Below are 27,907 nucleotides of genomic sequence, written 5' to 3'. Positions count from 1 at the left end.
GCCGCAGCCCACCGGCAAAGGCCAGGAATTAGCTTCTTTTATAGCGTCCTTACTTGATACATAGGTCCAGGTTCTGTTCAGGAGTGGCTGCTGAGCAAGGCAAGAGAAGGAAGAGCTCGTGGAGGAAAGGAGCCAGAGGGCCAGTGGGGCCGGCAGAGTATTTCTCCAGAGCCTGTGTGGGCCAGGAGCGGGTTGGAGCGGAACCCTACAGCCGTGTTCTGTCCTTCCTGCTGTCTCAGCACCCCAAGTGGGTCCTGAGGGAGAGTGGGCCGTGGGGGCCTGATGGGTCTGGAAGGAAAGCCCGACCCCTCTGATTCATAGACCCTCAGGTGTAGGAAACGTTCGTGTTTGTCTGCACGTTTGACCACGCAGTCCCACTCTGATGGGAAGACTTTCTAACCCAGCCCTCGTTCTGGAGCGGTTACAGGAGTTCGTCCTTGTGCACAGGGCAGATGGTCTGCTCACACCCACCTGTGTTAGGCGATGCTAAGGAAGCCCCCATGCTCTTGCCTCAGGATACCTATAAAACCAGAGCAAAGCAGGCCAACCGAAACCTGGAAGTGGAAAAATGAATGAAGAGAGGTCATTGACTCCTCCCAAACCAACAGCTGCAGTCAGCCCTGCTTACAATGTCCTGAACAAGCCTGCTCTCCGGGAGCACTCTCTTGATGGCGTCCTCACCTCTGAAAACCACAGGAGGGCCCACCCGTGCTCTAGGAGCACCCATGTGGACCACTGAGGAGTGTGCTCAAGCAGCGGACACTTCTCAGTGGAGGAGGGAGCACTGAGATGGGACGAGGGGGTCCAGCGGCACCGCCTAGGGGCGGGGAGGGGGGAAGCGCGCTCCTGACCGGCTTGGAAGGCACTTAGCAGGGCAGTGACAGGCAAAGACCCCCCCCCCCCCCCCCCGGCACAATGTGATTACTCTTTGAACAAAAAGTAACGAAGTCATTAGAAGTAGTCAAAGGTCAAAACAAAAAGACAAGAAAAGGTTCGGATGGTCTTAGTTCAAGCCACGCCTTTAAACTGGATGGACAGTGGCTTCTCTTCAGTGGGTTTGGTTTGGCTTGGATACAAAAGGCCGGCCCGTGGGTACCACTGTTGATGTGGTGGCAGCTTCCGGAACTGGTGGGGGGAGGGAAGGGGGTGGGGAGAAGATGCGCGCGCGCGCGTGTGTGTGTGTGTGTGTGTGTGTGAGAGCTAATGAGTTCATAGAAATGGCAGAGCAGATCCAAATTGTGTGACCGCAGCTTCACCCTAAGTGTTCAAGTTAAGAAAAGGAAATTGTCAGGCATTCTGTTCATTTCACATGGGTTTGGCTGCTTCCCAAAGGGGGAAGAGACTCTGGAAAGCGTTCAGTGCATCACGAAGACAGTCCTCTTTTTCCAAGATTTGGAGAGGTGTTTGTAATTTTGACTTTTAAGAAGTTATTTATGTTAGCAAAAACATGGCTTGGGGGTATGGTGTGGCCAGGTTTCTCCGTCCTCAGAGAGCCCCTTTGAAGCAGCCTTGTACAGGTGTGTATTTCACAACTCCCCTTGGAAACCTCTGGGAGCAGGCATGCTCTTTGGCATCTGTGTGGGTTCATGCAGGGGCTCTTTGAAGGACCGGGTGCCACGATGGCCTTTAGAGGGGCGAGGTTCTGTTCTCCCTAGCACGTTAAGTTACAAGCCTGCCTGTGGATGGGGGATGGAAAGTGCCATTGGGATTGACTGAAATGCATGAGTTGGTATATACCAATCACATCACTTGGATGGGAGAGGCTGGTAGAGTCTCAGTCGGGCTTCAGGTCCCCACCAGAGCAACCCCACCTTGTCTGTGTTCCTTGTCTCTCCTCACAACTAGAGCAGGGGGCCCTGGGGAGAGCAGTGGGCTTTCCTGCCCATCTCCTCTGGAGGCCGAGCATCCCACTGAGCAGCAATCACCCAGATCTGCGTAGCACACTTGCAGATAACCTCCAGTATAGTTTCAGGGCCATCCAGGGAGGAAGCCCCAGCTCACTGGAGACTGTGGGCCCTCTCAGGGCACCCCACGACTGGCTGGAGCAGCAGGATCCCAAGCACCCAGTTTCCAGTCAGTACGGGGCACCCTGTGCCCCCCAGAGGAGCACAGCCCATCAGAACCATTTACCAAGTGCACCTGCGCCAGGCAGAAAGCGCACAGCGTCGGATCAGAGAGCAAGTGAGCAGGGTGACCCTGGTCCGTCGAAAGCCCTCCTATGCCACCACCTGCAGCTAGCTGAAGGGATGCGCCTGCATGCGGCCTGTGTTCAGGAAAAAAAAAAAATTTGCACGCTAGCCACCTGTAGGTAGTTCACCAACTCAGAAGATCTTGAATAATCAGGGATTAACTAAGTTTATAGGTTCTCTTTGATAGATTCGGAGTTTGTACCAGTGTCAGAACCTGGTGGAAAAGGAACAGATAAAAATAATAATAATAAAATTAAAAAAAATTAAAAAGTAGGATTAGGGGATGCTTGGTGGAAGCCCTTTCCAGTGTGAATACTCTAACCCATTTAATACTCTCTCCTTGCAACACCGTGGGGCCCCCGTAGTCCGGGGGATTGAAGTAGGAAGTCAGAGCATTAAATCCCAGAAACCCCGTCCCTTGGAGTCCCCGAGCGGGCGGCAGGAGGAGACCACACGGCACGTGAGGCAGGGCTCTGGTGCGCTGTGGGGACGGGGGACTTGAGTAGGGAGCCCTCAGCCCGAGCCTCCTGTCCCTGCTGAGGAGAAGGCATCCTGTGCGTCTTGCTTGGAGAAATTGCTCTCCTGCAAGCAGGGCTTTAGGCATCAGCCTGTAGCTGCTGGGCGGCGAGCACAAGGGGCCTGGGGCGACTCACTGTCTCTGTGTTGTGTCCCAAGGAAGGGAAGCACCGCAGCAGCCCGGCGGGCAATGGTGACACGCAGAGAGCTGGCGGGGCCAGGAGTCCCAGTGGTATTGCGGAGGGGCCGAACCTCTGGCTTGGCGCTCTTGATTCCTGTTGATCTTCCTATCCATGGCTTCCGGGGAATGATGACTTCTGAATTTTAGCAGCCTTTTCCTATCCCCAAAACCCATTTGCGTCAGATGGGTTTCGCTTCTGCTGATGCCACCGCGTCTCTAAAATGTCCATCTCGCGCTACCTGTTGCAATCAAAGATCCCATGTGGGATGGGGTGGAGGAGGAGTGGGCCTTTGGGACCTTTTGATTTGATATTCTGGCCATGTGTTGAAAGGGGCTACACTCCTCTAATTTTAAATCCAGCCTTGCTTTTGATTTGTTTTTAAGGTTCGCTCTTTCCACTGTTTTGTCTTCGTTACCTCTCTTTACTGCCTTTTTCTTTCCTCTCTCCCTCCCAAATAACCCCTAACGCTGGTTATTTGGGATGCTTCTCTCAGGCCTTTTGTTGCTTTTGTTGCTAGACCTTATTGCAGTCAGAGAATCGTGATTGTTCGGTTGCCTTTTCTTCATAGCTTATTCCATTTTTGTTTTGTTTGCAGCGGTTTTCCAGTTGCCTGAGTTCCTAAGCCATCCCATTTATTGGTTGAGAAACAAAGATTCATAAAGGCTGTTTTCATGTGTGTTTTTTCCCCCCTTCCTGCTGTGCCCGGCGCTCCCTGTGGTTGAGAGTTTGCTCTGGTGGCCAGGGTGCGGGCTGCCACGCCAGGGACCACGGGCACTTGCCTGGATCCAGAGAGATGGGTTGGACCATAATAATCGGGGCAAAGCAGTCTTACGTTGCATCTCAGTCGCTGCCACCATTTTTGTGCTCTGGCTTTGTCCTGCCTGCCTTCAGTTTGCCTGTCTCGGACATTTTTTGTTTCATCTGGTTGCTGGGTTTTTTTTTGTTTTTGTTTTTGTTTTTTAAAGACACAGTTGGCTGTGTGTGGATCTGTAGGTTTAGGGCACCAGTGTCTTCTGTTTTGTTTTCCTTTTCCTTTTTTGTAAAATCCAAGAGAAAAATTGCCATAACGAGCTAGAAGATTCTAGCTCACAGCCTTCTGAATCTTCAGAGTGCTCATGGCATCTGAGAACCAAATGCGTTTCCCCCCAAGAGGTCTCTGGGGGCTGAGCTGCTGCAGGGGGTGGTGGGGTGGGCGGTTGGGGGGGTTGTCCCAGTACCTCACTGTGCATGCTATTCAGAGCAGCATCTTTTTTCCCCCCTTTTCCTTTTTTTTTTTTTCTTTTTTTTTTTGCATTTGAGTTATGAATGAGGGTGACCTCTACAATCATGATGTCTCCCGTAGACTCTATCACTCCATACTTTACCATTTGCCAGCTTCCTGATGCATGGTCTTAACGCTTCTGTGATTTACTTTGCTCCAAATCATAGTCTTCAGCTGCCTGAACAACAGCTCTTTAGAGCTTTAAAAGGAGATAAATTGAGAACAGCTTGTGGCTGTCTTATTTTCTTTAGAAATCAGACATCCCAGAGATGCCAAGAAAGTGGCCTGAGGGACAGGGGCTGTATGCACTAGAGTGCATCAGACCACACCTGATCCTAGGGCTGAAGACAGCCCCGGGCTCTGGGAGTCTTACCCCCTGTTGCTGAGGCAGCTGAGGCCCCATCTCCCACCCTGCCCATCACCGACAGACAGTAGTGGAGCCAGCTTCCCCAAGCCCCTTTTCGTGTACTCTGGAAAGGGAGCCATGCGAGCCTTGCCCAGTTTCCAGGTGGCAAGGCCCCTCCCCGCACCTCTCCCCTCTTCTTGGCAGAACTTGGCACCAGTTTGCCAGTGAAAAGTGTGAAGCACCACAAGAAGGAAGCCGATTCTGACCCCTGAGGGAGGGAAACCAAATTACCCCCAAGGGCTCATTAGCTCCTCAAACTGGGTCCACTACTGGCCAAAGAACACTGATGGGGAACCTTGTCTGGATTGGGTCGGAAGCTGGAATTTGATGCGCGGCACGCCAGTGCTCAAAAGTGTGGTTATTTTTGAAAGACCACCTTCGATCCAGAACATTTGCATTACACCTTCCTTGCCCAGATCCAATTAACAAGGTAGCTCATTGCTTCTTATGTCCATTGAGAGCCATGCTGGAATTTGACTTTTCTCCTGGGTTTACTTGGATGCAAGGAATATGTTCTGTTCCCCTCCCAATGTAGCGCACCACCCTGGGAAGTGCATGTCACAGACCAACTCCACCTTCACCTTCACCACATGCCGCATCCTGCATCCTTCAGACGAGCTCACGCGGGTCACGCCAAGGTAAGGGACCCAGGCGCCGGGGTGGGTAAGGATGCGTTGAGGTTGGGGCACTCCTCGCAAGACTTGCTGTCGAGGAAAGTCAAGTAGAGAGGCTCATTCGAAACCAACTCCAGCCAGCTCAGGCATCCCGTAGCTCTTGCTGTCTGTCACCTGTTTGGGGTCCCATCTTTCCTCTTGACTTGAGGCCCCTGTTGATTCAGATCCACCACAGAGACAGACCTGGACCTACCTATAGTTGCCTTTTTCATTGGCCACGGAAGATTCTTAGGTCCGTCCTTAACCAGCCGAAGCTGACCGTACCACAGGCGGTAAGGCCACGGTGGCTGGCATTTTGTCCCCAAGGTTGTCAGTAGAGCACGGAGTTCCTTCACAGAATGGAGTTACTGAGCCCTGTGCAAGCCCTTGGTGCCTCTGGAATAGACCGCAGGAACCATGCACCACAGCCGCATGATAAGGACTGAAATGATAAAACCCGAAGACCGAATCGTGTGCCCAGCACGGTCCGTTTCCCTGTGGTGCCTTCAAGAAGTGATAGAGGTTGGCACCATCTGGCAAGAGGACTTGGATGGCGTGGGGTGGTCCGCTTGGCTTCCAGTGGAAGGGCAAAATGGTCAAGTGGCCCCCTCAGCTGTTTCTCTCTGGTGCAGTCGAGCAAGATGCTGGGGTGAATGGCAGGTAACGCAGAAAGGGAGGGAGGCGAGCAGGGCCCCCGCAGGGAGCAGCCGCCCCAGGGAGCCCCTTAAACTATGAATAATTCTCCGCAGGTCATGTGAGGAGGACGACGAAGCGGCCCTATGCCCTGTTGAGCTGAGAGGAGATGTAGGGCAGAGAGTGAGCCCACAGGCGAGGCAGGGGGTGAGCACACTGTCAGCGGTGCGTGCCCGGGCAGGGCCTCCTGGAAGGAGCTGTGTGTGCACGCGTGGCCGCCACTAACCCGGGACTTAGGCGTGGCTGTGTCTCTGTGGTTGTGCCTGGCTAACGTGGCCTTGACAGTGGATACCCCTAACCCCTCTAAATGCTCAGTTGAGCCGAGTGCCAGCACTAATATGGGCCTAACGGAAGTTCTCGGCAGAAAGGGAATCTGAACGTTAGCTTGTCTTCTCTGTCTCCTTCCTGCCTCTGGAGAAGCCGGCATCCCCCTCCCCCACCCCCCAGCCCCCCCAAGCATCCCCCAGGGCTCTGCGTTGGAAGAGCTCTGTGTTTTCACCGTGCGGTAGAGCTTCCCCTGGGAGAGGCTGGTGCCCAGTGCTCTCCTGCCTGAAGGGACGCCAACCAGCACACCTGTCCCCATCTCTTGTCAGGGACGGAAAAGGCCTAGGCAGTCAGTAGCAAGAGAAGGCTTTTTGCGTGCGTTTGAAGGAACGGCTGCCTGACACAAAATCACAGATCTCCCCAAGAATGGCCCCGTAAACAAGATTTTTGAGTCCAGACTGTTCTTGTCCTCTATTGCTTGTAGACCAGTTTTGTCAAATCCCACCTGTGCCTTTTGAAGAACCCACTTTTTAACCTTAGGAATCTGCTGTGGCTTCTAATCTCGTGTTTCTCTGAGTGCTCCCGCCCCACCAGCATCCCCACCCCTGAGCTTGCGTGAGGTGGGCCTGTTCTGGGTTTCTCGCCCCGTGCTGACCAGCCAGCGGCAAGGAGCCAAAGGATGCCTTAGCTCGAACTTGCTTGTGACCTTCCCTCCCACAGCGGGAGGCCCCTTCCTGCCCATTCCCCTGGTTGGTGTCTTGCCCCAGGTATCTGGCCCTCCCCCTGCCAGGCTGGGGACAGAGGGTCCCCCAGCTGCCGGGGACCACCCAGCTGGCTGCTCCAAAGGGCACCTGCAGCCCCTGCCATGTCCTTGGGTGGGTAGCAGGGCAGGGCTCACAAGACTATAAGGAGAGGGGTATGCGGCTTTGCCCTTGGCGGTTCATCCAGCAGCCGTGAAGGGCCTGTGTGGCCTCCCAGCCCCATCCCTGTACCAGCTGTTACGGGAGGGCCTTTCCTGTTTTTTAAGCAGACAGCAATGCCTTTGCCCCTGCAGCGCCTGCTACACCCTTGTCATAACTCCCGTTACTGCGGGACCCCAGCTTCTGGAACATACTGGGTCCTCAGCCAGCCTGGCAGGAGTAGATGAAGGAATCTTCCTGCTTTCCTTTGGTGATGCACGTTTCATACAGATATAGGCCTGATGACACATGATGTGGCTGCCGCTGACCCCACATCTCCACCCCCCGAGGTGGACTCAGCAACCACGGGAGAAGGACGAAGGGGTAGCGTGGCACGGAGGGAAGAGCCTACAGTGGGAGTCAGGAGGCTGGGGTCCGCTGCTGATGTGATGCACGCCCTCAGCCTCCGCCCTCCCCCACCCTCCCATCACCCAAGGGTCCTACCTGCTGGGGCCATTCCTGAGATGAGCTCTCAGATCCCATAGTCCTAGTTAACTTCTTGCCTCAGGGAAGTAGTCGTTAGGAAGGAACGCTGAAATTTGAGTAAATTTGGTAGGGAAAGGAAGCCTCTCTGCTGAGGGGCTCCCCCCAGCCCCATCCTTGAGGCCTGAGCCCTCAGACTTGGGCTCAAATCCTGGGTCTTCCAGTTAATAGCTGAGTGTGACATTGACTAGCCACCTAACCTCTGAGTCTGACTTGCCTCACCTGCAGAGGGGACAGTTATCCCTGCCCTCTGGGGCCGAGACAAGGGAATCAACGTGCAGCTTGTTAACTTTAAACCATGCCCCCACACAAGGGAACCCAGGGCCCTCTTGGGTAGGAGGGAGGAACAGACAGGGAAAGAGGCATCTGGGGAGCCTGGGCTGGGGGAGCCCTCCCTGCTCCCCAGCAGGAGACTGGCCACGAACCTTTCTGGGGGCTTGTGGGCATTTGCTGACGAATGACCTCTTGTCTTTTCTTGTCAGCCTTAACTCGGCTCCAACTCCAGCTTGTGGCAGCGCCAGCCACTTGAAGTCCACGCCGGTGGCCACCCCGTGCACTCCACGGAGACTGAGCCTGGCTGAATCCTTCACTAACATCCGTGAGTCCACGACCACCATGAGCACGTCTCTGGGGCTGGTGTGGCTGCTGAAGGAGCGGGGCATTTCCGCGGCTGTGTACGATCCTCAGAGTTGGGACAGGGCCGGCCGGGGCTCCCTCCTGCACTCCTACACCCCCAGGATGGCTGTGATCCCCTCCACCCCACCCAACTCGCCTATGCAGACGCCCACGTCCTCCCTGCCCTCCTTTGAGTTCAAGTGCACGAGCCCTCCCTATGACAACTTCCTGGCCTCCAAGCCGGCCAGCTCCATCCTGAGGGAAGTGAGGGAGAAGAAGAACGTCCGGAGCAGTGAGAGCCAGACAGACGTGTCTGTCTCCAACCTCAACCTCGTGGACAAAGTCAGGAGGTTTGGCGTGGCCAAAGTGGTGAACTCAGGGCGAGCCCACGTCCCCGCCTTGACTGAGGATCAGGGACCTCTCCTCTGTGGGCCCGCGGGCCCCGCCCAGGCCCTCGTCCCTGGCGGCCTGGGCCCCGAGGGCCTGCCCTTCGGATGCCCCACTGTCACCAGTGCCATGGGCGGACTGCAGCTCAACGGCGGCATCCGGAGGAACCGCAGCTTCCCCACCATGGTGGGGTCCAGCATGCAGATGAAAGCCCCTGTGACTCTCACCTCGGGCATCTTGATGGGTGCTAAGCTCCCCAAACAAACTAGCTTACGGTGAGGAGGGGAGGAGGGCCCTTCCCCTGGAGGAGACCAGGCTTGCTCCTGCCTCCCTCTCTTCCCCGCCCCTGCCCCCCCTCACTGTGCACTCCCTCTTTCCTCCTCCGTCCCTCCCCTCTGGAGCTAGACAAATCAACCTCGTGCCTAATGGGGGAAGAGTGGAGACTTTGTAAAGTGTACATAGGACTTGCAGACCTTGTATCCACCTGCCCTTTCTCCCGATCGGGCGGGAGGGGCCGCAGCACCGTCCCTGCTCTCACCGGGACTGTACCTGTGCTAGCCCGAGGGCAGGGCAGTGGCCAGTGTCCTGTTCGCCTCCTCCTCTCCTTCGAGAAGCACTGAAACTCCCAAGGGCGTTCTTATCCCATGGATAGGAAACCCGTGAATCCGCCGCTGGCTCCCGGTGCCGCACGTGGTGAGCTGGCGCGCGGCCTCTGCCGGCCCGTGTCGCTGGGCGGGAACAGCGGGAGCCTTCATGTGCGGCCACTGCGGCCACGAGCAGCGGATGTTGCTTCCGGGATGGCAGGGCTGTTCTTCCTTCTCTGCCTCCAGACCTTCACTCCTCTGCTTCAGTGGAGAGTCGCTTCTTTTCTGAGGTGTGACTTTTTCTTTCCATGCCTTCAACCCGAATCACCCTTCGATGTCCTGTCCCCTGTCGTCAGGCCAGACGTGTGGCCTGAAAGAATGTAGCGACACTCCCGCTGTGTTCTGTGTGAGGTCTTATTTTCTCCATTTTTTTATAGGCAGGGAAGTAATGGTACTAGATGGAAAGTCGCAGTCTGTTCTCTCTGTGGCTCTGGGCCACGGAAATAGGTTCATGCACGCCCAGTGGCTAGTGAGATAGCAGTGGAGTTTGGGGACCTGGGGTCACAAACCAAATTAAGACCAGACCCAAGACAATTTTCACAATAGGATGAAAAGGAACGGGCTGGGGGCGGGGTAGGGGAAAAGGGCTGGATGGAATGTCTCAGCGGGAAAAGTAAAAAGAACCACCCACCTAATGCAATACCAAACTGGTTCACGAGAGCAACGTGGCTTGGGCATCCTGTTGGTTCCGGTCCTCACTGTGGCGTCGGAGGCTGGCCCGTGTGCTGGCACGGACGTGGTCTTTACGCACACAGTCGGTGCCCCCGCACCTTGCCCTCGTGTTTCAGGACAGAGTGGTCACAAGAAGATCTTTTCCCCCACCCACCCCCCCCCAAAACCTTGGTCTCCGTGTGCCCACTCTTTATCCCTAGGAAATCAGATAGAGGTACTCGTGGCAAGAACCAGAAATGAACAGGGGAGCCTGGTCCTGTTGCTGTCTCTGACCATTTTGAACTTTTATTTATTATGTGTGTGTGTGTGCTGTTCTCTCCAGCCCTGGTCACAGTGTGTCTGTGGCCTTCCACTCCAAGCAGGTAACTTCTTATTTATTCCCACCTGAGGGCTGCACTGCCCGGCACAGTGCTCCCTGGTCCTTTGTTCCGGGTGACATCATATGCAGATGAAATGGTCACATTGCCATCCCTGTTCCCCGACCCCCCCCCCCCCGCAAAAATGTGTCCAGCTGAGTGTAAACATGCCCACTGAAGACTCCTTGAGAATGTCTCAAAGGAGCAAACTTCAGTCCCACCCTTTTAGATTATTTATTCTCAGAACACGAGGGGGTTGGTTCATTATTTTCAGCTCCCCTTTGTGGTTGTATGTGTGCACTCACTGCAAGGAAATTCTTTGTATTTGAATGTATTTTAAGGCAGTAGGTAGAATAACAAAGGAATATGGAAACCATGAACTGAACGGACCACTATATGTATTCAGAGAGGAGCCACCCATCACCACAAAGGAAATACCAGTGTAAAAATCAGCAATTCGGAGGTTGCAGTATTTAGTATAGTTCATGATCAACCTTGTTCAGCCACTACCAATAGCGTGTGTTGTCATGCATCAAAAAAACCAATACAATTTTATTCTCTAATGAATATCAATAAAAGAAGTTCAAGTGATGGAAACCACACTGGGATTCTGGCTTGTGTTTCATTTTGTCCTTTTCATTTATGTGAGTCGTAAAGCTATTCAGCTCTTCTGGAAGATTAAATGTCCCTTAGACACCTGTCCAGTTGGAATCCAGAGATCTTCCCTACTTTTCAGGGCTGTGCACTGTTCCACCATGCATACATACCCACGGTGAATACATTCACACTCCCGTGGACCAGTACCCTATGGCGACACACGGAGTTCCTTCTGGCCTTTTCTATCACAATGCTGTAACGAAAAAAAGTTGGCATGTATTTAATCTTTCACATATGTGAGCACATCTCACAATTACCAGGTTGCCCTCCACAGAGTTGTGTTAAGAAAGTTTTTGAGGGGCATCTGGGGTGGTGCAGTCAGTTAAGCATCTGACTCTTGATACAGCTCCGGTCATGATCTCAGGGCTGTGGGATCGAGCCCCACGTCAGCCTCCGTGCTCAGTGCAGAGTCTGCTTAGGATTCTTTCTCCCCTCTCCCTCTGCCCCTCCTCCCCACTCCTCTGAAATAAAATCTTAAAAATTTTTTTTGAAAACCAAGGACAGTGGAGGGTCATCAGAAAATTGAGAGAAAAAGGATCAAACTTACGCCACCTCCGTCTGTGGACACAGTGAAATTATGCAAACAGTAGTGGGTGGTGGCAGCATGGATTTTAAATCAGGCGTTACCATTCAGTCATGTTGTGACCTTGGGCGAGCCACTTATGGTCTTCTGAGGCCTCTTAACCTGCAGGATGGGAACAGTAATATACCTTAGGGTTATTCCAGCGAGTAAGTTTGTCTTGACGATCTACCGTGTGCCAGGCCCTGTTCTAGGTAGTGGGGATCGGAGTAGCTTCTGCTCTTGTGGAGTGTACATACAATCTGTTACTGGGAGAAAGATGGCACCGAACACGGCATAATGAGGGCCAGGTAGAGAATTCTAGCGGCGTGTTGTGAGGGCGTGGGTGGCAGTCAGGGAAGGCCTCTCCAGGGAGGTGGCACTTGAGATAACTGTGTGAGATCTGGCACAAGACCACGTGGGCAGAGAGCAACCAGTGCAAAGGCACAAAGGCCAGAAAAGCATTTGGTGTGTTTGAGGAGCGGAAAGAAGATTCACCTGCTGGTAGAGAAGGGGAGCGTGGTGGTGACCAGGAAGCCAGGGCGCTCACCCCATGGTCCCTCTGATCCCCATGCTTCCCAGCCACTCTGCAGGGGCCAAGGCACACAATTAGTTGTGGCCTGTGGGCTGTGAGCAGAGAGAGATCGTGCCTGACTCTCCATACCCCTCCCTGAAGCGCAGGTGGAAATGGGGTGACATGTTGGTGCAGCCTCCATCACCCTGGGTTGCCCAGGAACCACGCGGGCCAGACTCCCCGCCAACCCATGTTTTGCACGTGATCTGAAGGTGAAACAGACTTGTTAAGCCAGTGAGATTCTTGGGCCGTGCATCAGAATCCAGGGTAGGGCCCAGGCATCTGTGTTTTACCAAGCCCTCCCAGTGATTCTGGGGCTAAAGTTTGAGAACCACTGTGCTGGGTCAGGCGGTGTTGGGGTGGGAGTCTTGCTATGGGAGGGAGGGTTTTCCCTCCACAGTCTCTCCCAGCCCCAGAAACTTGAGATGGCCAGACAGCTGCGGCCCATCTTGCTTGAAGGCAAGAGACAGAGTGAGGGGTTTATCTGCCCAACTGGGGCCAGGGAAGGCTTAGAGACAAGGGGACTCTGGATCTGGACTTCAAAGATGGGCAGGATTTGCCCCGCGGGGGGAGGCATTTCAAGCAGAGGGTAAAGATGTAGGGGAGGAATGGGAAAAGGATCCTAGCATAATGCATTCTTCTAAGCCCTTCCTTACAGTAGCATGGTACCTGATAAATAGAGAAGGGGCAATAGAGTTAGGAAAACCACCATTTTGCAGCCATAAGACTAACTCATCTTAACAACAATGGACGCCAAAACCATAGGGTTGGGGAGAGAGTGTGTTAGGTAGCAGGATAGTTACACACATATCTTCCTGTAGAATGTTTATTAATTTGCAAAGGGGGAGAAGATACCTTTGCAGTGGAGAAACTGGTCATGCCTCACTTCCAACAAGTCATTAAACTTTACCCAAATGAGAAAAACTGATAGGAGTACCTCCTGATGTGATGTACTGGGAAGGACACATCACTTCTGTGATGTTCTGCCAAAATTGCAAAACCTGAATCATGAGGTTGACAGATTGACTAACCCAGATTGAGGACATTTTATAAAACAAGGTACTTGTTCCCTTTAAAAATGCCGATGTCATGAAAGAAAGACCAAGAACCTATATCAGAATAAAGAAGAATAAAGAGCTTGAAGCTAGGCCGCCATCATGAACGACACAGTAACTATCCGGACCAGGAAGTTCATGACTAACCGACTACTTCAGCGGAAACAGATGGTCATTGATGTTCTTCACCCCGGAAAGGCAACAACAGTACCTAACACAGAAATTCGGGAAAAACTAGCCAAGATGTACAAGACCACACCAGATGTCATATTTGTGTTTGGATTCAGAACCCATTTTGGTGGTGGCAAGACAACCGGCTTTGGCATGATATATGATTCCTTGGATTATGCAAAGAAAAATGAACCCAAACAGACTTGCAAGACATGGCTTGTATGAGAAGAAAAAGACATCAAGAAAACAGCGAAAGGAACGCAAGAACAGAATGAAGAAAGTCAGGGGAACTGCAAAAGCCAATGTTGGTGCTGGCAAAAAGTGAGCCGGAGATTGGACAACAGAAGGAGTAAAGATGCTACAGTGGCTTTATCTGGTTGTGCAGATTTTTCATGAGAGGATCAATAAACTAAGAATGTTAACGTGAAAAAAAAAAAAAAGAAGAAGAAAGAGACAACTAATGCAATTCGTGGCTCTGAACTGAAAAACAGGCTCTAAAAGATATTGGGATGATCAGAGAAATTTGAATGCTGAACACATTTAAAAAATATTATGTCAGTGTTGCATTTCATTGAATTCAGTTGTACTGTCACTATGTAAAAGCTTGTCCTATTTCTTAGGCGATACTAGCTAAAGAATTAAGATAGAGGGGCTTGAAATCTGCAAGTCATTTTCAGATGTTTCTGGCGGGCTCAGTTGGTAGAACATGCAACTCTTGATCTTAGGGTTGTGCGTTCGATCCCCATGTTGGGCAGAGAGCCTAATTTTAAAAGATTTGGGGCACCTGGGTGTCTCAGTTAGGTGTCCAGTTTTGGTTTTGGCTCAGGTCATGGTCTCCTGGTTGTGAGAGCAAGCCCTGTGTCAGGCTCCATGCTCAGCACAGTCTGCTTCAGATTCTCTCTTCCTCTCCTTCCCCTCCTCTCCCTGCTTGCTCTCTCTTTCTCAAAATATTTTTTTTTTAATGCAAGAAAAAGAACCCTTAAAAGGTAGGAAGCACCCTAATACCATAGGTCTTATAAACTGTAAGAATAAATGCATTCTTCTGTCTCATGGCTGTGGCATGTGGCAGGAGGATGCTTGGGGTGGCTTGTTTTTTCCTCCCTGTTCTGTGTTAAATTTCTTCATGTATATCCTGAACCCTACCCCCAGCCCAGGAAGCTCAACCAGAAGGCACCAGGGCCCAAGGGGAAGTTCTCAAAGAGGCAGCTGATGGGAACAGGAAACAAAGATGTCAAATTCTTGGTGTTTTTAATTATGAGTACAGAAAAAGCTGAGTAAATGTTTTGATTAAGATCAAAAGATTCAGGGGGTGCCTGGGTGGCTCAGTCGGTTAAACATCTGCCTTAGCCTCAGGTCATGATCCCGCGGTCCTGGGATCGAGCCCCGTGTCTTTCAGCAGAGTCTGCTTCTCTCTCCCTCTCCCTCCCTCTACCCCTCCCCACTGCTCATGCTCTCTCTCTCTCAAATAAAAATCTTAAAAAAAAAAAAATCAAAGATTTGAGATGAAACCTACTGAGCCAGTTTCCCTTTTTACTGCTTATTGCCCCTCTGCTACGCCAATGGCCCAACAGCTTCTTCAAGCCGGTACATGAAGGAGAGCTGTTGGACAGGTCTCTGACCCACAACTAACATGGGGGCCCTTCACCTTCCCGGACTCTGGGCCAACTCTAGGGTCTTGGGAGAAGCCCCAGAGGAGTCTGAAGATCCAAGTACAGATGAGCTAGTTTCACGGAGGGGGCCAAGAAAGTGAAGATATTCCAGAATACCACCCCTCCTCACCCCTACTTAGGCAATAACCACACAAAAGTAGAAATGGCAAGTGGGTCTCCACAGAGAGATCCCCAGGGGATCACCAAGTATCTGGTACCAGACAGATGTAGGACTCACTTCTAAACATTGCCTGGAGCAGCAAGGCAGGTATGCCCCTAGGGGCCCTTTCCAACAAGGGGAAGAAAGTAGACCCATGCCTCCCCAAAGCTCGTATGAGTGCTGTCACCCCAAATTTAGATTCATCTGAGGAGAAGTCTGTGGAGGTGGAAAGTTATTCTGATGACCTAAATGGAATGGAAATTCAGAAAATTAATTTTTTGCTCATGTGGGCTCCTGGCTGGCAAACATATCCTGGGAGGATTTATTTTCTGTAGCCGGTAGAGGGCACTTTAAGACAGCAGAAGACCTGAAAGAATCTACCCTGAGGATCCAATCCTGAATTCATGTGGGTTTGCTTTTCCCTGGAAAGCAATTCAGGGAGGGCAACCGGGATGAACAGAGACATTGAGGGAAGTCAGAAGGCATGGTCTCAGTTGACCAGGTGAACTGGAAAGAGGCATTCCAGGCCAAGGGGTCAGCATACGCACAGGCTTGGGTTATCAGTAAAGAAATTCAGCAGATAACGGGAAGGAAACCACTTCCTATGTCCTGCCATACCCAGGAGACAGAAGAAAGCAAAACACAGTTTACGAAACATTCTATGCTAGGAGGGTGTTTCCACCTTTGGAAATTAACCCACCCCCTTTTAATGCACCTTCCTTTTAAGAATAATTTTTGTTCCTTGCTTTTTCCAAAGATATCTGAGAGTGGGCTATAGATAGCATGCCTCTTTACTCTTCAGTACGTTAGCCCATGTTTCCTGAGCTTGACAGAGCCATGGCACAGGGACCAAATCCAGGGTTGGAGGAAGTGGCTGTTCCTTGGTACTTGGGCATTCACGACGTCTAATACCCAAGGTTCAGGCTGATTCTGCTCTTAAGTCCCAAAGAACTTCAGACCAGAGAGGGAAAGTGGGCCCTTTAGCTTAGACCAGCAGCATAGAGACTCAGCAATGCCTGTGAGTAGATATGAGGGACCCAGGGAAAGGAAGCGGGTATCAACCAAGAGCAGGGCAGAATGCCGCAGGGTTTCCTATGGTTGGCAGCTACACCACTGAAGAACCACCAGGAGAGGTGACTGGCAAGCAGCAGGCCAAAGTTTAGGGACATCTTTACAGAAGAGAAAAAACAGGGGCGCCTGGGTGGCTCAGTCAGTTAAGCGTTGGACTCTTGATCTCAGCTCAGGTCTTTATCTTAGGGTTGTGAGTTCAAGTCCCATGTTGGGCTCCATGCCTACTTAAAAAAAAAAAAAAAGAGAGAGAGAGAGAGAGAGAGAAAACAGATGTGTTGTTGTCCTAAGCCCCCAAGTAGAAAAACCCTTAGTCCTCCCTGGGGCTTCTCTTGGTCACCTGTGACAATAAGGCCTGGTGTAACAATAGCTCCATGTGACCCCTGATTCTCCTGGTTGCCTGACTTCCAGCCGGCAGTGGCCTTCACTAACCTTGGGTCATAGCTTGTGACAGGAGAAGTAATTGTGTTGTGTGCTCAGCTGTTCTGAGAGGGTGCCCCCAGGTCTGCAAGAAGCTATGGAACTGACCCACCAGAGAGACAAGGTACCTGGCTGGAGTCCTGACCCCACATGAATACACAGGGATGAAGAGGGGATCACTGAGCCAGGTTGTCAAGAGCCAGCCAAGCAGCTAGGACTTTATGGACACGTAAAATGGTGCTTCTCAATTCTTAGTGGTGAAGGATTGGTTGGTTTGCTTTAAATCAATCCCTGTGGGGCAATATTGGTAAAATACAACAATGAAAATACAAAACCAACTTTTAAATTACTATATTCAAGATATTAAATTACAAGAATATAAGAACATAGGAAAAGTAAAATTATGAAAATAGTGCATGTTATTCATTGAAAGTACACATAAAATATTTAATACAGAGACTCACTACTACACTCAACTTTGTCATTCTGCAATCATAACAGTTATAAGTAGTGATTTTCCATATTAAACACTCATACGCTCACTTTGAATGAACACCGTATATCAAAGTTTTTAAGGTGGTGGTGGAGTTGGATTCTTTTATTTTATCTCAGCTGGTTCGGATTGACAAGCATGCTCCTTGTAGGCAATAGGGTGTATCTACAGTGCTTCCATGTTTTCTTTTAATAATACCCACCCTAGAGAAACTAGCCTCAGAGAAGGAATATCGATAGGAAAGGAAGAAAGATTTTTCAAGTAACTTCTTAACAGATAATTCTAGTGGGGCTTATTTTACAATCTGTAAATGTTGGCTAAAAAAAAAAAAATAAGCACTACAAAGACTTCAGGGAAGATGGCGGAGTAGGAGGACCCTAACCTCACCTCATCCCGTGGATACCAGTAGAACCCACATCAGTGTAAATAACCCAGAAAACGACCTGAAGACTGGAAGAACAGACTCTCCACAGCTAAATGTAAAGAAGAGGCCACATCAAAGATGGTCAGAAGGGCAAAAACCAGTAGAGAGCTAACTGAGCCCATAGGACTGTCCCTGGGAGGGAGAAGTTCCAGGGTAGCAGAGAGGGGAGAGAAACAGACCCTCACACCAGGAACCCCAGGCACGGGGGACCCGCATGGGAAAGATGAACCTTCATAACTTTTGGCTTTGAAAACCAGAGAGACATAATTTCATGAATTCTTACAACTGGTGGGGCTTAAGCCCTGGAACTTTAAAAATCTTGGCTTGGCTTTGGGAGAGCAGGAAGGGTGAGAGGAAATGGAGTTCCCACTCTTGAAGAGACAGCACAACAAATAGCCCTGCTGAGGTACAGCATAGAGGAAGCAGTTTGACAAATGCTGGGTATAGGGGAGGGGGATTTATTTATTAATTATTTACTAATCTCAGAACGTGTGCTGGAGGGACAGGGATCACTGGGAGACTTCTCCAAGGACAAAGGAGCTGCTGGTGTTGTTTCCCTTCCCCGCTCCGCAGCCTAGACACAGGGACACTTGCTACTTGACTGCTAATAGCATGCCCATCCCTGCATTCTCCTGCAGACCTGCCCCCCACTCCAGTACAACGTTGATCAGAGCCCATCCACAACTGTGCCACAAGCCTGGCAGTGTGCAAGCAGCCCCAGTGGGGGTCAACACCACTCCAAAGTGACTCCTGCACCAAGGAGAGGGGAAGATAACAACACACACCCATATGACTGCAGTGGGGTGTGGGCAGATATCTGGTATGACTGTGGACCCTGCCCACCAACAAAACCTTCTCAGGGAACACCACAGGGAAAGCATCCTGCAGTTCGGTGTTACTGCATCTCTGGCAAATACCTTGGGTCTGACTCAACTCAAGCCCAAGCTGGCCCCAGACTGGTCCCCTAACAACACGGGGACTAAACCCTGTCCACAACAGGGAATGAGAGCCACTGTAGATGACTGCACTGAAGGAAAAAGCAGCCAAGACACAACTGCAGTGCACATATAACACACATAGGAGACAGCCCTGAAGTGCCAGGTTCCAGTAAACATGGGACATTGTACGGCAGGGCACTACAGGACACCTTCTTCATAAGGCCACTACTTTTTTTTTTTTTTTTTAATAAGGCCACTACTTTCAAAAGCAGGAGACATAGCTGACTTTCCTAACACATAGAAAGAGATACAAAGAGTTAGACAAAATGAGGAGAGAGGAATATGTCCCAAATGAAAGAACAGGATAAAATCACATCAAGAGAGCTTAATGAAACAGAGATAAGTAATACATCTGATAGAGAGTTCAAAGTAATGGTCAAAGATACTCATTGGACTTAAGAGTGGAAGACCTCAGTGAGACCCTCAACAAAGAGATAGAAAACACATAAAAGAACCAGAGATAAAGAACTCAGTAACTGAAATTAAAAATCTACTAAGTGGAATAAATAGTAGACTAGAGGAAGCAGAAGAATGGATCAGCGACCAGGAGGACAGAGTAATGGAAACCAATCAAGCTAAATGGGAGAAAGAGAGAAAAAAGACAAAAGACAAAAGACAAAAGACTCTGGGAATTCAGCAACACCATCAAGCATAATAACATGTGCATTATAAGGATCACAGAAGAGAGAGAGAGAAAAGGGGGCAGAAAAATTATTTTAAGAAATAAGACCTGAAAATTTCCCAAATCTGGGGAAGGAAATAGAAATTCAGATCAAGAAGGTACAGAGAGTCCTCAGTAAAAACCCAAGGCAGTCCACACCAACACACAGTAATTAAAATGGCAAAAAGTAGTGATAAAGAGAGAATTTTAAAACACAGCAAAAGGAAAGAAAACAGTTATATACAAGGGAAACCCCATAAGATATCAGCAGATTTTTCAGCAGAAACTTTGCTGGCCAGAAGAAAGTGGCATGATATATTCAAAGGTATATTTGAGAGGAAAAAAACCCCTGCAACCACGAATACTCTATCCAGCAAGGCTATATTCAGAATAGATGGAGAGATGAAGAGTTTCCTGGACAAAAATTAAAGGAATTCATGACCACTGAACCAGCCCTACAAGAAATGTTAAAGGGAACATTTTGAGTGGGAAGAAAAGATCATAAGTAGGAGTAAGAAAAGTAGGAAGCACAAAAGCAGTAAAATTAAGTATAACTATAAAAATCAGTCAAAGGATTCACAAAATAAAAAGATGCAAACTATAATACCATACACCTAAAATGTGGGAGAGGAGGAGGAGTAAAGAGTGGGTTCAAACTTAAGCTACCATGAACTTAATATACACTGCTACGTGCATGTTATATATAAACCTGATGATAACCACAAATCAAAAACCAGTAATAGATATGCAAAAATATAGAGGAAAGAACCCAATTTTTTTAAGGTAGGCACCACACTCAGCTCAGGGCCCAATCCAGGGCTTGAACCCGTGACCCTGAGATCAAGACCTGAGATCAAGAGTCAGATGCTCAAACAACTGAGCCACACTGGTGCCCTGGAACCCAATTTTATATCACTAAAGAAAGCCAACAAATCGTGAGAGGAAGGAAGAAGGAAAAGAGAAGAAAATAACCATACAAAAACCATACAAAAATAACCATAAAACAAAACAAAAAAAATGACAATAAGTACATACCTATCAATAATTACTTATGCTAAGTGAAATAAGTCAAGCAGAGAAAGTCAATTATCATATGGTTTCACTTATTTGTGGAACATAAGGAATAGCATGGAGGACATTACGAGAAGGAAGGGAAAAATGAAGGGGGGGAAATCGGAGGGGGAGAAAAACCATGAGAGACTATGGACTCTGAGAAACGAACTCAGGGTTCTAGAGGGGAGGGGGGTGGGGGGGGGATGGGTTAGCCCAGTGATGGGTATTAAAGAGGGCACGTACTGCATGGAGCACTGGGTGTTATATGCAAACAATGAATCATGGAACACTACATCAAAAACTAATGGTGTACTATATGGTGACTAACATAATAAAAAAAATTTCTTTAAAATTGAAAAAAAAATAATTACTTTGAAGGTAAATGGACTAAGTGCTCCAATCAAAAGACATAGGGTGACAGAGTGGATTAAAAAAAAAAACAGACCCATCTATATGCTGTCTACAGGAGACTCATTACAGAGCTAAAGACACATGCAGATTGAAAGTGGAGGGAGGGAAAAACATTTATCATGCAAATGGAAGTGAAAAGAAAGCCAGGGTAGTAATATATATATCAGCCAAAATAGACTTTAAAACAAAGACTGTAACAACAGACAAAGAAGGACATCATATAATCATAAAGGGAATAATCCAACAAGAAGATATACCAATTGTAAATATTTATACACCCAACATGAGGGCACCCAAGTACATAAAACAACTATTAACAAACATAATGGAAGCAATCAATAGTAATACAATAACAGTAAGGGACTTAAAACACCCTACTTACATTAATGGGTACATTATCCAAACAGAAAAAAATCAACAAGGAAACAGTGGCTTTGAATGACATTTTGGACCAGGTGGATCTAACATATATTCAAAACATAATAATAATGAAGGTTAGAGCAGAAATAAATGATACAGAAACTAAAAAATAATACAGCAGATCAATGAAACCAGGAGCTGCTTCTTTGAAAAGATCAACAAAATTGATAAACCTCTAGCCAGACTCATAAAAGAGAGAGAGAGAAGAGAGAGAGAGAACCCAAATAAACAAAATCACTAATGAAAGGAGAAATAACTAACACCACAGAAATACAAACAATTGTAACAGAATATTATGAAAACCTATATGACAACAAATTGGACAGCTTAGAAGAGATGGATAAATTCCTAGAAACATAACCTCTTAAAACTGAAGCTGGAATAAATAGAAAATTTGAACAGACCAATTACCAGCAAAGAAATTGAATCAGTAATCAAAAAAGACTCCCAACATACAAAAATCCAGGATCAGATGCTTTCACAGGCAAATTCTGCCAAACATTTGAAGAAGAGTTAATACCTATTCTTCTCAAACTATTCCAAAAAATACAAGAGGAAGGAAAGCTTCCAAGTTCATTCTATGAGGCCAGTGTCACCCTGATACCAAAACTAGATCGAGACACCATACACATACACACGCACACACACACACAAGAGAACTATAGGCCAATATCTCTGATGAGCATAGATGCAGAAATCATCAAGAAAATATTAGCAAACTGAATCCAACGATACATTTAAAAATTCATACACCATGATCAAGTAGGATTTATTCCTGGGATGCAAAGGTGGTTTAATATTAACAAAACAATCAACACGATACATTGCATCAATAAGAGAAAGGATAAGAACCATATGATCACTTCAATAGATGCAGAAAAAGCATTTGACAAAGTACAACATCCATTCATGATTAAAAAACCCTCAATAAAATAGGGTTAGAGGGAACATACCTCAATATAATAAAGGCCTTATATAAAACCCACAGCCAACATCATACTCAATGGTAAAAACCGGAGAGCTTTCCTTCTAAGGTCAGGAACAAGGCAAAGATGTCCACTCTCACCAATTTTATTCAACATAGTACTGGAAGTCCTAGCCTCAGCAATTAGACAACAGAAAGAAAGAAAAGGAATCCAAATTGGTAAGGAAGAAGTAAAACTCTCACTATTTGCAGATGACATGATACTGTATATGGAAACCCTAAAGATCCCACCAAAAAAACTCCTAGAACTGATAAATGAATTCAGTGAAGTCACAGGATACAAAAATCAATGTACAGGAATCAGTTGCATTCCTATACACTAATAATGAAGCAGCAAAAAGTCAAATTAAGAAAATAATCTCATTTACAATTGCATCAAAGACAGTATGTGGGAATAAATCTAACCAAAGAGGTGAGAGATCTGTAGTCTGAAAACTACAGAACATTGATGAAAGAAATTCAAGATGATACAAAGAAATGGAAAGACATTCCAAGCTCATGGATTGAAAGAACCAATATTTTTGAAATGTCTATACTACTCAAAGCAATCTACATATTTAATGCGATCCCTATCAAAGCACCAACAGTATTTTTCATGGAACTAGAACAAACAATCCTAAAATTTGTATGGAACCACAAAAGACCTCAGATAGCCAAAGCAATCTTGAAAAACAAAACAAAACAAAATTGGCGGTATCACAATTCCAGGTTTCAATGTGTATTACAAAGCAGTAGTAATTAAAACAGTATGGTATTGGCATAATAATAGACACATAGATCAATGGAATAGAACAGAAAACCCAGAAATAAATCTGCAATTATATGGTCAATTAATTTTTGACAAAGGAGGCATGAATATACAATAGGGAAAAGACAGTCTTTTCAACAAACGGTGTTGGGAAATCTGGACAGCCACATGCAAAACAATGAAACTGGATCCCTTTCTTTGACCATACACAAAAATAATCTCAAAATGGATTAAAGACCTAAATGTGAGACCTGAAACCATGAAAATCTTTGAAGAGAGCACAGGCAGTAATCTCTCTGATGTTTGCTATAGCAAAATTTTTCTAAATATGTCTCCTGAGGCAAGGGAAATAAAATCAAAAATAAACTATTGGGACTACATCAAAATAAAGTCTATGCACAGTGAAAGAAACAATCAACAAAAGTAAAAGGCAACCTACTTAATGGGAGATGATATTTGCAAATGACATATCTGATAAAGGTTTAGTATCTAAAATATATAAAGAACTGACACAACTCAATATCCCAAAACCAAATAATCCAATTAAGAAATGGGCAGAAGACATGAATAGACACTTCTCCAAAGAAGTCCTACAGATCACCAACAGACACATGAAAAGATGCTGAACACTACTCGCCATCAGGGAAATGCAAAACAAAACTATAATGAGATATCACCTGACATCAGTCAGAATGGTTCTGGGCCCCCAATTCCCCTACTTCTTCATCTCCACTGGCCTCACCACCACTCTGTTTCTTCCAAGCTCTCCCAAAGCTATATCCTCGGTCTTATTACCACCTGAAATTGCTCAACTTCTGAAGTTTGAGATGCAATTACCCCCCTTTTGACCACAACCTCTTGGCACATGGTTCTCTGTCAATTACTCACTCTCCATGTGTTCTTGGACCTCAAAGAACTACATTTACCCCTGGCTCTTCTACTCTTTTCATTTGCCATCTACCCCTCATCTTGTCACTTTTCTTTCTATGAAGCCTAGACTGTGCCCCATCATTCCAGAACCAAGTTCCTATGTCAAAACCCCAATTCTGGATCATTCAACTTTGTTTCCTGGCCAGGACTGCTGGCTTCTGGTAGGGAAAATAAACCATGAGTATGGATGCCCAATTATCGTTTCCCACCCCACCTGGGCCTTCCAAGTGGCTAGGCAATCCTACATTTCCCTTGTCAATGGTTTCTCTCATTCCCTATAGGTACTATTTCAGCTCTTCTCCCCTCCTCACTTTCTACTCCATATCTCCCTCATGCTCAACCAATGAAATTCCCTTTTTCATAGAGAGAATTCACACAGGAATGGTCTCAATTTTCTGTGACCAAACTTGTAAACTTGCTGAAGACACTCATTGTTTTCTCTCTACCTTCTGTTACAAAAGAGGGTAGGTTCTTCTTCTGGACTCTGGCCCATGTCTCTTACCAATTTTATAGATCTTAGCCCCTCCCTCCTTCTCCTAGGGCCTTATTTCATCCATTATACTCTCACTCACCTGTATCTTAAAAACGTTCTTTATGAAGAATTTCAAACTTATAGCGAAGAGTTATATAACACACAGTCTGTTCTTACCATCTGCATCAGTTAGGGCTCTTAGTTACAAGCAAGAGAAACCTGCTGTAGATGGTTTAGGGAGAAAAGAGGCTTAGTAAAGGATAATAAGATTACAGAATCTCCTAACACAGAGAACCAGGGCTAGAAGCCATGGAAGTAAGATCATTTCCAAATCGTGTCACCAACCCAGTCCAGGAGATCCACTGTAGTCCATACTACTGATGTTGTGTATGACTGGTGGGGCCAACTTCACAAGCCCATGCCCCAGCTGCCAAAGAGGCTGGGGGAAAAAGTTTCTGGCTCCTACTTCGGGATTGTAGAGAATGCCCAAACAGAGGAGGGACGTTCAAAGATATCCAATAGACAAAAGGAATGTTGAATGTCCCCCACAGTCCAGCCCTGGCTGTCCAACACCTAGTTACACTCTTCTTCCTTACTTCAAAGCGTAAACCTCATCAGCAACAGCACTTCCATTAGCACAGTACAGCCATCCTTCCTACAGATAATAAATACATGGCCTTCTCTAAAGGGAATTTCAGGATCTACAGGATATGTGCAGACCTTATCTTGTTCCATCATGAACCCGTCTTGATGTACTGGACCTGTGGATGCATTGAAATGTCAGCCATTTAACACATCCTATGTGAAAGAGTAAGGAAAGTCAACTCTGCCAGTTTTTAAGCTATTGTTTCTCAGCTCTGAACTCACCATTTTATACATGGCTGGGGCTCGAACTGGGACTCTGCAAACCATGTCCACACCAAAGTGCTGCCAATAGGAGCATCCCTGGGGGGCCGCAGGAGGGAGACGAGGCTTGTCACTTCCTGTCTGTGTGCCTTTCCCATCAGTGTCAACCAGCAACACTTGTTCACCCTGGAAGCAGCAGTTGGTTCCAGGTCAGTCTTTTTCCTCATATTCAGAACCAACTTCATCACTCACTCTCCCTTTCTTTCTCTCATGTGCGCGTGTGCGCACACACACACACACACACACATGACTGGGTCTCTCTCTCTCTCACACACACACACACACACACCCTGCTCTGTGATAATAGCCAAGCAACATGCTCTCCTCTGAAGTCTGGGTTCCACTTCCTTATCACCACTTCCCCAAGCTTCTAAATTGAATGAGTCCCAACCTCTTCCCTTTGTCCCCCCGCCCCCCCAGGCCTGCAGAGGTGGGGCTCTGCCTCCTGCTGTTAATATCACTAGGTTATCCCATGTTCCCTTCTGCTTTTTCAGTATTCTGACACCCGTTTAATTCTCTATATTCTGTCTGTTAGAAAAAGCCAACATGGTAGCCCTTGTTTCTGGTTGGTAATTAGAACTTCATTCCTCCACCTACTTCATGTTCCTTTTGTCCTCAGCTGGTCAAAATTCCTTACTCGGTGGGAATAATGCAAAGTTTCATTGGGGAACGATCAGAACCATCACCAGTGGCCATGCCTATTTGGTTTGCTGGGAATGTGGGATACTTAGTGAAGGAAGGAAATCATGATTACCAACTACAACCTCATGACCTGTTCAGAAACAAGGACTCTAGGATTGTACCTGAACCCAAGTCTGTCTGTCCCATGCGCAGAGACAATCACTGAGACATCAAGTATGTAGCAAGGAAAGGGTTTGAGAGGCAGCCAGATGAGAAGATGGGAGGGCAAACCTCAAATCCACCTTACCTCTGGGAAGCTGGGAGAGTCAGGGATATTTAGAGGCAAACAAAAATGGTCTGGGTAAAAAGTTGCATCTGTGAATAGCCCTGATAGCCCTTTCATTGCTGGTTTCATTCTCCACTGTCTTTTGGTCATTCCTTATTCTAGAGGGAATTGGGACAATGACCATTCTAGTTAACGACCTGCTGCAATTAAGTTCGAGGTTATAGCAATGGAATCTTTCTGCATTTAGAAATATTCTTCAGTTCCAGGTTGAAAACCAATATTCTGCATTATCAAGATTTTTGTACTTTGGTTCTCCCTTGGGCAAACAGTCCCATTTCTGGTGTCATTGGCCATGGACAAGAGCTGATGGGTCACCACTGCATCCAGCTCTTTGCTGTTCTGTGTCCATAAAACTGCTTGCATCCATGACATCTCAAGGTCTGGATTTTCCAGTGGCAGATCCAGCAAATCTGGATGGCCGAAATAAATTTGTTCAATTATCCATATACCTCTAGTGATCTTTGAGTGGCCTATGAAGCAACAGACATGAAGTTTGTCCAAACATGGGCCATTATAACAATTTTTCTGAAATTTATCTCAGGTTGTCCGGGTTCAGTTTGGAGTGCTTCAGGAAAATGTGGTTTTAGTTCTCATTGATTTCAAGTTAAGAGAATGGACGAAAATTGGAAACCTTAGTTTGAAGAGTCATAGCCAGACATTTGAGAAAATTAGGATCCATTCCAAAGACAGCCAATCAGAACTAGAATCTAGAATCCACAAAGGTGTTACTGAAACAATTTCTCTAAAATCACCCTCATTTCCAAAGACAGCCAGATTAAGCTAATTTGTTTGTAAAATAAATCCAATTTTAACAAACTTGGCCTAATTATTTATGTAAGTACAGCAAGAAGAGTGATTGGTCAGGTGCCTGGGTGGCTCAGTTAGTTAAGCTTCTGTCTTCGGCTCAGGTCATGATCCCAGGATCCTGGGATCGAGTCCTGCATCGGGGTCCCTGCTCAGCGGGGAACCTGCTTCTCCCTCTGCCTGCCGCTCCCCCTGCTTGTGCTCTCTAACAAATAAATAAAATCTTAAAAAAAAAAAGAATAGTGATTGGTCATATAGGTTAGTTGGTTTTTAATCTGTTTTGCTGGAATTTCATAAGGAATTTCAGATTGAACTTTTAACAGCCTCTTAAGGCTAAGAAACCAAGCCAAATACTTGTCACAGACTTCACCTGTGATACTGCTCTTCCTGAGATCCCCAAAATATCCTGAGGTTCCTGCACCTGCCAGAAAGTGACCTTTACTCACCCGGTAAGGCTGCTGGGAACCCTGTAAGCAAGGTACGAGGCTGATTTTTCCATGGGGCTTCATTAGCTCCATAAAGGCAGTCTTACCCCTTAAAGCTGTCTAATCATATCTGAGTCTATGCAGGTCTCTCTTTTTTTTTTTAAGATTTTATTTATTTGACACAGAGAGACACAGTGAGAGAGGGAACACAAGCAGGGGGAGTGGGAGAGGGAGAAGCAGGCTTCCCGCTGAGCAGGGAGCCCGATGTGGGGGCTTGATCCCAGGACCCTGGGACCATGACCTGAGCCGAAGGCAGACGCTTAACCACTGAGCCACCCAGGCGCCCCAATGCAGGTCTCTTTCAAATAGGACATTCTAGCCAAAAACTTGGTAATATAACCAGTGTTTCCAATTGTGTCCTGACATAAGGAGACCAGACTTTTATTGAACTTATGCAAATAAATACATTGCCATGAAAATGTAATACTCACTGAGAGTTTCTGAATTCTGGAGGGAACAGGTAGGGAGAAAAGATAAAAGGTTTCATATTTGTTTACGAAGGAGTATTTTACCAGATTGCTGTAAGTGATAGCTTTAAATCTGGAAAAGCAAACATT

General features: G+C 47.5%; 1 protein-coding gene across 8 annotated transcripts in view; it reads left to right on the top strand.

Moving 5' to 3' along the window:
• Positions 1–10,881, top strand: part of TRAK1 (trafficking kinesin protein 1) — a 177,501-nt gene extending 166,620 nt beyond the window's left edge. For 4 of the 8 annotated variants that reach the window (XM_021678939.2, XM_021678935.1, XM_021678938.1 and 1 more), the window contains 3 exons: positions 2,869–2,937; positions 5,090–5,192; positions 8,089–10,881. In XM_021678939.2, coding sequence (XP_021534614.1) covers positions 2,869–2,937; positions 5,090–5,192; positions 8,089–8,887 — 971 coding nt within the window. In that variant the 3' untranslated portion in view covers positions 8,888–10,881. The remainder of the gene's footprint in view (positions 1–2,868; positions 2,938–5,089; positions 5,193–8,088) is intronic. The other 4 variants (XM_021678937.1, XM_021678936.1, XM_044920644.1 and 1 more) reach the window with 1 other exon arrangement.
• Positions 10,882–27,907: the final 17,026 nt, after the last annotated feature.

This window comes from Neomonachus schauinslandi, chromosome 1 (assembly GCF_002201575.2).
Source record: "Neomonachus schauinslandi chromosome 1, ASM220157v2, whole genome shotgun sequence".
In the NCBI taxonomy this organism is placed as follows: Eukaryota; Metazoa; Chordata; class Mammalia; order Carnivora; family Phocidae; genus Neomonachus; species Neomonachus schauinslandi.
Note: the sequence above shows the minus strand (reverse complement) of the source record. Positions and strands in the feature narration are given on the sequence as shown.